The sequence below is a fragment of the Diospyros lotus genome, chromosome 8 (genome assembly GCF_014633365.1).
Source record: "Diospyros lotus cultivar Yz01 chromosome 8, ASM1463336v1, whole genome shotgun sequence".
Taxonomy (NCBI): Eukaryota; Viridiplantae; Streptophyta; class Magnoliopsida; order Ericales; family Ebenaceae; genus Diospyros; species Diospyros lotus.
Window position 1 is genome coordinate 6,302,268 of NC_068345.1, and position 10,912 is coordinate 6,313,179.

A 10,912-nucleotide genomic window follows, 5' to 3' on the forward strand; every position below is an offset into this window, starting at 1 on the left:
CGTTTGCTCCACTTATATCGCAACTAGCAACCCAGATTCGTTGCCTCCGACCACCAAACGGCTATTGTTGTCTATTTCTAACCATCACCGCCATTTGAATCGCAGCCTCGCCTTGCCTTCATCGATCATTTTTTCCTTCTATGATTTCTTCCTCTTGCAGCTTTTCCTCTTAAGGGTTCCAAATTTAGGGTTTCTAATTAGGGTTTCAAATTTAGAATTAGAGTTTAATTTGATTGTTTATAAGTTTGATATGGTTGTAACCATCTTGTGCAATAACAAAAAAGGGGAATCAAGACTATGCATGCAAATTTTTATATTTTGTTTGGTTTGAATTCTAAACTAAATATGTAATATAGCTTTTTTCCATTAATTTTCATTTTCAATGACATTTTTAGGATTCTTAGGATTCTGTAAGTGTGCCATTTGTGCTTGAATGTTTTTGTTTTAGATCCGAATAATATTATATTATGACATATGATAAACTAATGTTATGTTACTTTATGATTTACAATTCCCTTCTACAACGTCTCATGTTGTGAATAATCTAAATCTTGAAATTATCGTTAGATTTCAATTTGTAAGCAAAAATAAATTTATCATGCGGCTAATAGTTGAGTCAAATCGAAAACTACTCCAGAAAGTACTTTACAATTTCAATGCATTATATATTTGGATTATCAGTTATCTCTTGTATTATAGTTTAAAATTTTTGAATCAAATTTACAAATTACTAATAAATGTTTACAATTTACTTTGAATCAAATTTATTGAATAAAATATTATAAAATAATTTTTCTAAAAATTCCAATGCGTTTTTCAATTTTTTATTTTGAGAAACAGTTTTTCAAAATGACAAAAAAAACATGTTTTCAATAATCTTAAAACAAACACTCAAAATAAAAAATTAAAAATAAATTCATATCTCAAAATTAAAAAATAAAACACGAAAAGAACATCACCTAAGCTTTTAAGACTTTTGTTTTGTAATTGAGCTAAAATGTCATTGCCATTCCCATGATATAGCAATATTAGTGTTGTATTTAAGGGTGTGTAAAATTTTGATTTAATCAAAATAAGTCGGTCCGGTTTTATTTTTGATAAAATTTGATTTGGTTGGGTTTTTTTTTTTTGAAAATTTTCATTAATCAATTTCGTCCTCGTCTCATATTCGTTGTCATCATCATCATCCCCATCTTCGGCCTTTGAGTTTTTGACCTTCCTTCCGCTTGCCTTCCCCTTTGCCTTCTCCAATAGGTGATCGAAACTGATCCACCCTTCCCTTTCTTCAACCAACAATCGAGACTGACCTACTTTTCTCTATTTTTTTGTTCTGGTTGGCGACCCACCTAAATGAATTTCAGTTAAGGTTTTCATTTTTCAATTGTTTTGCAGTTTTGGTATGGGTTTTTAACTGATTATGGATTGTAATTTGTAAACTAATTGCAATTTACAGTAAGTGCTTTTGTTTGTAAATTGATTATTGATTATAATTTGTAAACTGCATGAACTGCACAAATTTACAGCAACTGATTGTAATTTACAACAAGTGCTTTCATTCAGTTTTTCGATGATCTAGTGTTTTGTCGGTTTAGTTAGTTTCTTCAATTTTTCAGTTTCTTTGATTTTTTTTTTTCAGTTTATTCTTTGATTTTTTCAATTTGTTTAGCCAATTCAATTCTATTTCTTACTAAAATTTAGTTTATTCGGTTAATAAATTTATCGAACTGACCATTTACACACCCCTAATCGTATTTTTTGTCTCAAACTTACCTTAATTCTTGATAATGATATTGGTTACCAAATGAATGTGATTATTAAAACTAATGGAAGCGTATTTTAGACAATTTGCACACTTGGCCACCCTCTTCGGCCAACCATTTCACAACCAATTTCATTGTCCTAATAATTCATTAATTCTAAAATCTTTTGGTCTTACATTAAATTCTCATGGTCTCTAAGATTTATTGTCAACTTATTGTTAATTTCATATTATTTGCATTTAATGTAACTTAATAATATGTAGTTTGATCTTTCAATTGATTGTACGTAATGCAATTTAATAATCTCTAGTTTGATCTTTTAATTGATTAATTATAATTTATAGTTGCTTCAATCACATATTAAGTGATTGGATCACGATAAATTGAGACTCGTATTAGTAGATCGTAAGTTTAATTTTTTATTTTGTGTAGTAAGATAAAATCTCTATCTGTGATTTATTTTCTCTGTTAAAATCGAGAACACGAGTGACGAAAGATGTCGGTAATTTTAATTATAATTTATAGTTAATTATTAAAATATACCCTGTTCAAATAAAAAAATAAAAATCCACCAGTAAGCTAACACATTGAATGGTCAAGGCTTCACTATTATTATTATTATTAATCCATTGCTTGGATTGGACCCAGCCGAAAAGGCAGCCTTGTCTGTGCCCACTGTTCCCAGCCATCCAGTCCACTGCCATATTCTTCAACCAACAAGGCCAGCTGGATTTGGATTTGGATGATCTAAATGCGTCGTATTCTTGAGTTTATTTATTACTCTGGTGTTCACCTTCTTCGTACTAACTACTACTTTAATCATGGAAATTTATTTGTAGTGCATCTGATGTGAAGATTCTTGTCAATGAAAGGGATTTTGTTTCCTTATAATTCAAATTCAATTGGGAAAGGCAGATTTGATCTGGCTATTTCTTATCGTAAAACCCTTCAAAGATCAATCCAATATGAAATTAGCTTACGGCAAGAACAAGAAGCTTGGATTTTACCGGCGTAATAGAATTACAGTAGATTCACAACATTTTCTGCTGTTTAATTTGAGCAACACGAAACAGGAACACAAAAGTTTGAATCCCTAATTTTCAGTTCTTCCATGTCTCTGAAAGCTTCGATAATGGCGGATCTAGCTACGCTGGATTCATTCAGTAACTGGTGCCGAACGGTTTGTAAGATTTGAGATCAAGAACGACGCCGGCGAACGATCCGGTGGCCGCGGCGATAGAGATCCCGAGGCAAGCGACGCTCAGGATTTGGAGGCACAGCCATCTGGTGCTCCACTTGGGGATCTTCTTCTGGACGATGTACATCTCCACGGGAAAATACACGGTGAGCGGCCAGAATCCGAGGGCTCCGAGGATCCCAACGACGTCGTTGAAGAACGGCATCAGCATCGAGATCACGGTCGTCACGATCACGAAGATCGTTCTCCAGACCAGCCGGAAGCGGCTGAGCTTGAAGGGCTTGAATCCTGGAATTGGAATGTCGATTTCCTTAGAGATGAAATCGCTATCTGGAAACCACTCTGTTGCTTGCTTTTCGATGAAGGCGAAGAGCGGCTGGCAGTAGACCTGGTAAGCTCCGATGAGGTGGATGACAATGGCGGCGTTGGCGATGTCGAGGAGCCAGTAAGGGTTGTAGAAGCCGAAGCCGGTGAGGAGGTTGCCCGGGGACAAGTCGCCGAAGGCGGCATAGCCGAAGCAGCCGCAGAGCATGTAGAACATCGTCGTCACGGAAACGCTTATCAGAGAGGCCTTCTTCATCGTCTTCGATTCCGTCGGCGGCGACCGGATTGTGTCCTGTGATGAATATCCTCCACATTTCAGTGAAATCATAGTCGGTTGACTCGGTTTGAAGATGAATCAGAAGAAATCAGTGTTATATATACCTGAATTTCGATGAGGATGATGGAGTATGAATAGGCGAAAGCAATGTCTCCTAGTGCTTGGAAGGTCCTCCAGATCTTCTGAGTTTCTGTCACCGTTCCTATGCTTATTCCAGTGAGGCTTCCCTTGAAATTTCCGGTTTCTGTTCGTTAATCAGGGAAAGAACAAGCGCACATTAGCTTCAAAACATCCAATTTCAGCTCAAGAGCAGAAAACAAGAAGCCATTGATGGTACCTGCAACTTTGGCTATTCCGAGGCCAAGACCAATTGTAGAGTAAGTGAATGACATGACGGCGGCGACGAGGGAGAGCCACCATATCTGATCGAAGTCCGGGATTTGGGAGAAGAGGATCTCTATACAGCCAAACGCGATCATGTACGGATTGCTTGATATTCTACAGGGGTTCTTCCCGCCACTCTCGTGGAAGCAGTTGGACCGTTTGATCGCCCTGTTTGATCAGAACCCAACAAAGAGTCCATTATCCCAAAGACTCCCAAGAAGCACAGGATCAATTGATTGAGTTCAAGATTTTTATATATATTCTTACATCATACTTATGGAAGATGCAATGGTGTAGCCAATGGCAACTCCAAAGAGGTTCAGATACTGAATCAACCCACATATCTTCACCTTAATTCCACCTGACAAAATCAATAAACATGAAAGCAGAGTTCATTTCTTGGTCTTTCAGAAACAGCCCACTATTCTTCTCGCTTTGCTAGTGTCAAGAGCCGAACGAATCGTATTTGTATTTGTATGCAATCTTTCAAGAATAAGCACCCTTGACAACCCACTAGTCAATTTGTATGAAAATTATTGACTAGAGAAGAAATCTACCGAGGTTGGACTGGACAGCGTCCATGTAAGTGTAGTTCCTCTTGCCGGTGACAGGGTCGCCGGAGCGGTAACAGGCGGCCAGAAGGGTGGAAGTGTAGTAAGTAACGAAGGAGAAAAGGAACATCACAGTTGGGCCGGCGATCCATCCAAGCTGAGCAGTCGCCCAGGCCAAGGAGAGCACTCCGGAACCGATCACGGCCGTTATTATGTGAGCACTTGCCGTCCAGACATTACCTAAATATCAAGCCAAACAGCATGAACACAAAACAGAACCTAGAACAATTAATGGGAGCCCAATCATGATAGAAATAAAATTTGTAACCCGTCCATTAATGGCGGGAGAGTTTTACCAGTCCGTTTGAGACGGCCGTCTTCGTCGAAGCATTTGGAGCCGGTCTGGATGGGGACATCGATGGAAAGGTTGTGCTGCTTTTGATTCTGATTCTTTGAGGCAGTGTTCTCGCCCATCTTTGTTGTCTTGTTGAAAGAGACACACAGATCAGATAAGCGCTATTCTCTCTCTTTGGTTGGATAAAGCGTTTTTATATATATAAATATATAAATGCTCTCTAGTTTTAGTTTTTGAATGATCTTAAAAGTAGTTAAAATTCTCTGCAGGCTAAATAGAGAAGAAGAAGAAGAAGAAGAAGAAGAAAGAAGAAGAAGAAAGCTTGTTGGGCTCTGCAACTGTTTTCTGTCTGATCAGTAGGTTAACTGCTGACACTGAGATTGACACGCTTGTCAAAGCATTGCGAAAACCCAAATGGAGATGGAAGCAAGCCTTGCAACACAAGGTCTGGTATGTTATGGTATGAGCTTTGGAAACTAAACTGGAGAAAGCAGACGAGGAGCCTATGAACCTCTCTCTCTCTCTCTCTCTCTCAGTTGATAGTTACTCTGTGTGAGAGATAGAGAGAAGAGCTTGGAAGGAGAAGTGCGGGATAGACCATGGCCATGGTGTGGAGGGGTATATATAATTGCAGTGAGGAAGAAGAATGAAATATATATATCTATATGTATATATTAAACAAAATTATAACTATAATATGTTATTTTAGCATTATTTTAGTAATATTGTTTTTTGTAAGAAATAATCTAAGAACTTTATTTTTCACATAAAAACTAAGTACTGATATATAATAGTTAAAATTGTAATTAAAAAGTTAATATTATACTTTATATAAAATAATCATTTCTCACTCCTCTCCCTATCAGACAGTAACACCATAGAGGCGTTTATTAGGTAAGAAACTGAGAAAGTGGAATTTAATCATTACCAGCGAAGAATCTAATTTCATAGGGAGAGAACAAAATTTGAACGAGGAAAGGCATATATTATATTACCCCCTATTTCTTTGCTGACTAAGGCATATATAATTTATAATATATTAATAAAATTAAATAAAATATTTTATCAAAATAATTAACATGGTTTATTATTTATTTTAATCGTTTTACACGGAACATGTAATGTGGTTTAATAATAAAAAAAGAAAATACTAATTCACAACAATTTTTAGGAAATTAAGTCTGAAGTTAGAGCTGTCTTACCTTCGTTTCCACCTCTCTTTTGCTTTGCTTGAGAACGAACGGAGGCTCAATCTTTTCAAGAATAAAAAACACAGAACAATGGAAGAAATGGGTATAGGCGTAGCAGCAGCAGCTATATAGTAGCTAGCTAGCTATCCACTGAGTCTGATGAGTAGCTGCTTGTTTTGTGGTCTTTGATCCTTGTAATGAGCTTTTATACATATAATATACGTGTAGTAGAGGGAGCATTGTAGCTGAAGAGATTATTAATATCTTAATGATCTTTATCTGTAAAGGACCACCTTTGAATAGAACAAAAATTCTCACATTGGGTGGCTTATCATCCACCATTGTTGATGGAATTGGGTTCCTGCAAATATATATTAATCCACTCCCATATGTCTGATAGCCAAGTGACTGAGTCTGATAGCATCAATTTTTCCAGTCAAACATTACTTCCTCTTTCTGCATTCCCTTTAGAATAATAGTCCACAGGAGCCTTTCGTGACTAGCACAGCCATAGTATTGGCATTCAATTTTTCACTTGCTAAATTTGTATAGAGAATAATACTTTCATATGTTAATATGATTTTTGTCGAGAGTATGGTGATAATAATATCTGTATAAGAATTCCGTAAGAATGTGATTTTCCTAATATGAGGACCGCTCGTTAAGCATTAAATTTGAGTGATGGAGAATTAGCATCGATTCTTTTTGCATCTTTTCTTTGGGGTTCCCTAAGCTCTGATGAGGATGGAGATTGTAGAGTTTCGTGCACGAAGCTATTATATATGCTCTTTTGTTTGTTTGTTTGGTTCAGTAGACAGTAAGTAGTTCAGTGTGTTCCAAGCTTAAGTTTTGTCTTTTCCCTATGATTTGAACAACACCTTCTCTTCCTTGTCGATCTATTACTATTAGTTTATGCAGCTTTCCCCCCTTTTCTGTTTTCTCTCTCTCTGCTTCGCCCAAAGCAGAAAAAACAAAACAGATTGACGTACGTGGCTCAAAATAACAGAACAGTCAATGTCTCGATAAACATGCTAATATATGGGATGTTTTTTTTTATTTGTGGTTACACAATAATGACCTTATTCTCGTTCATGTATCTGTGGTAATAGAATATTTAACAGCCCTTGTGTATCCTACACGTCAAGGCATCCGCATGGGATGGCGCTTAGATCAAAATATGGACCAATTATGTGCCATCTTAATTATGTGGGTAATGTGTCAAATACATATTTTAATTCTTTAATTGTATTTTTTTATTCAAATATCTTGTTATTTTAAAAATATTTTTAAACTATTCAATTTCGAGTCAATCACATATCTCAATAAATTTAGAGATATAATTGAAACAATAAAAAGTTTAAGAGTATTATTTACTCAGAATTACAAGTTCAGTCGTGTTTTTGAAACAACAAAAACTTTAAAGAGTTGTTTTGTGTTTTAATTTTTTTGTTTTTAATTTTGAATTTATTTTGAATTTTGTGTTTTAAATGTTTGTTTTGAAATTATTGAAATGCATTCTTTTTTGTTTATAGTGTTTTTCGCGTTTTGAAAATTTTAACCTTATTTGTGATGAAAACAGATAAAATGACTTTTTGTTATTTTAAGTTTTTTTTATAAAATTTTTCTTTATTTTTAAAAATATGAAAATAAACACGTTTTCACTATTTTAAAAAAGTGAAAACTAAAAAGGACATGAAAACAGTAAATAGAACAAGGTCTAAGCGTCTAAATGAAAACAATGTGCAAGTACAATGGTTAAAATATGTATTTTGTCTAATGTTTATATATTAGGGTGTGTTTGATTGCATTATCTAGAATTTAATTTTATGTAATATTTGTCTAGAAAATAAAAACCATCCCACCTCCTTAGAAAATTAATTTTATGGAAATAAGTTTAAAATGCTTATATCATACACATTTTTATATAGAAAAGTTAAGAGTGTTTGATTGCTTTCATAGAAAATATTGTAATAATTACACATTTTTTATGATAAATGTATACAATCAAACACACTCAAACAGTGTCTGAAAAGCTATGATGCACGAAAATATATCAAAAGATGTCATTTTGGTGCGTTTCCAAAACGTTCCATTTTTGAAACATAAAAAAAGGTTTGCGAGCTATTTTTATAATTTTTAAAAAATTTTGGGGTCATTTCATAATATTAAAAAATATCAAAAACATGTTTTCACTCACAAAGAGGTTGGAGCCCAAAAAATATTATGACTAACTATTTTTTATATTTTTCTATATTAATAATTATATTTATAAAAAAAAAACTCCTATGTTGAGTTTTGTGACTAATTTGATTGTCAGAAAATATCATAGGAGTTAGAGTTCTATCTTCTATTGCAAACCGGGCAAGTTTTGAACATAAATTAGGGTCGAATATAATCAAGAATGTCTTAGAGTTGAGAAAAACATAATAAAATATAGCCTTCAGACAAAATTAATGATGATCGACTTAAAAACACCATCATCACATATAATCTGTATATTACACCTCATTTTTTTATTTTTTATTGTCCTTGATTATTGTTATTTTTTTAAAAAAAAGAAATTATATAACATGAAATACTTAAAAAGTAAAATAGATAGGAGTGTATATAAGAAATAAGGGAAACTGTAAGGGTTGGGGTGATATTTATCATAAAATATTTAGTTACACTTAAATATAATTGAATTATTATAATAAAAAAAATGACATAATATTGCCACTGTAGTCAATATGAAAAATATTATTGGTACACCTTTATGTATGTCTTGAGCAACACAAAGGTGTACTGATGACAAAAAAGTCTCTCATGAGACACATAGATGTGCATGAAAATGGGGGATATTTTGATCATAATACTTCTTTATATAGTTCAAGATATACAAAAATAATGTACATCTAACATGTTCTCAATTGATTGTATAATTTATATATTATTATTATTGATTCACGTGGAAGCAGCACAGGCAAACGGCGCCATTTCTTTGGGTTGGATTATGAAGAATCGAAGAGCACAGGTCTATTCTTAATTCTGCGTTATTATTATATTCCTTGGCTTTTTAATGTGAGAAAGTAGATGTTTTTGGACATCTCATGCCCACATTATTTGAGATTTTTGGGTATTATTCTATACTTGAAAAAGATGTGATTGAGACTTCTAATGTTCACATATAAGAAAAAAAATAATTAGATGGCAAATGAAACTCTTTACGTAAATACTTTAATATTTAAATATAATATTAAAAATTTTAATATCGTATTAAAATTAATATAAAAAAATATATCTCTTTCAAAATTAGAATTCCTCTATTTATAAAAAAATATAGAGATTTCTCAAATCTCATTCTTTTATATAATACTTATCATAATATTCCGATATCCAATAAAATTAGAATTCTTATGAATAATATTTATCTTAATATTTTAAATTTTATTATAATTAAAAAAATTAAATAATATTTATTTTAACATTTCGTGATCTACTAAAGTAAGGATTTTTATAAATAATATCTATCATGATATTCCTTTATCTACTAAAATTAAGATTTCTATAAATAATATTTATCTTTTTTACTAAACGCTGGGCGAAATTTTCAGATATCGACGTTATTCTGTTTGTGCTTTATCTAGGACCCCAATCAAGGGCATTTTCAAACATTTTTTGTCCAAAAAAATTATTTTGGACTTTCAAATATTTTTTATTTTTAATAAATTTTTGCATACGATACATCAATTTTCAAATTAATCAATTAGCACTATTAGTAAAACAAATAATAAACTCGTGTATAATACGTCTTATTATTCAAAATTTTATGAATTTTGTCTCTTATTTACTTATTTCTCTCTAGACATATTAGTTCATTTTTGTGATATTCTCTCACATTTCCCAAAAAAAAAAAGAAAAATATATAAAAAAACTAAGACTACATTCTCTTTGAGTTTCAATTTTTAATTTTGAATTTTGAATTTATTTTTAAATTTTTATTTTGATAATTTATTTTTAAAAAATAAAAATACGTTCTATTTGAAATTTTAAAAATAATTTTTTAATGACATTTTATTTAATAAATTAGAACTATTTAATACTAATATTTTATTAAAAAATATATACATTTTAAAGTTGATGGATCTTGCAATATTTTTTTCTGTTATAAGAATAAAATACGAATAAATAAATAAATTACTCAATCTTTATGTGTTTTGTTTGTTTTGATCGGAAATAGTCAAAATAATTTTTTATTATTTTTTAAATTTTTTTATAATTTTTTTATTTTTAAAAATAGTAAAATAAATATATTTTTACTATTTTATAAAATTAAAAATTAAAAATACATGAAAACAGTAAAAAGGACGGACCTTAAAAAACAAATAACATAAAGCAAAAAGAAGCATTAAAGACAATATAATAAATATAACGTGAGAGAATGCATTGAATTAATTTTGGAAGTCAAAAAGGTCGCTGCAATGTTTGACTGTGAATTTTCTAGAAAAGAGGGATTTTTAATGATATATTTAATATTAATAATTCCATATTTAAATCACATTAATATTTGCTTTTACCAGCTTCTTGCCATTACTAGTTTTTATTAGTTTATTCACATCTTATATCGTCTTATTTATTTATTTATAATTATATTTAAACACGTGACAAAATGTAGAAGGGTATGTTTGGTAGTCACTAAATTTAATTTCTTTTTTTTTTTTATTACAGTAGGACCAAATACCGAAATCAAATGATTTCAAACCCCTCAACTGCTACCCAAAATAAATAAACGTTAATTCGTTGCTATTGGACTTAAATCCTTCTCACTTTCACGAGAAGAGGCGATTAGTCGCCGAGTCGGGTTTGAAACTCGGACTATTCCATTTGAAATTTG

The 10,912-nt window shown here is 31.9% G+C and overlaps 1 protein-coding gene across 2 annotated transcripts; it reads right to left on the reverse strand.

Annotated features, from left to right (window-relative positions):
• Positions 1 to 2,689: 2,689 nt before the first annotated feature.
• On the reverse strand, positions 2,690 to 6,239 carry LOC127808839 (amino acid permease 3-like). Of its 2 annotated transcripts, XM_052347493.1 has the most exons (7): positions 6,052 to 6,239; positions 4,851 to 4,977; positions 4,501 to 4,734; positions 4,211 to 4,304; positions 3,897 to 4,111; positions 3,664 to 3,803; positions 2,690 to 3,574 (listed from the first exon to the last, which is right to left on the reverse strand). In XM_052347493.1, the coding sequence occupies exons 2-7, from the start codon at positions 4,966 to 4,968 to the stop codon at positions 2,921 to 2,923; spliced, it is 1,455 nt and encodes a 484-aa protein (XP_052203453.1). In that variant the 5' UTR covers positions 4,969 to 4,977; positions 6,052 to 6,239; the 3' UTR covers positions 2,690 to 2,920. The 2 variants fall into 2 exon arrangements, with proteins under 2 accessions (XP_052203453.1, XP_052203454.1); XM_052347494.1 differs by lacking the exon at positions 6,052 to 6,239 and having other exon boundaries at positions 4,851 to 5,982.
• Positions 6,240 to 10,912: the final 4,673 nt, after the last annotated feature.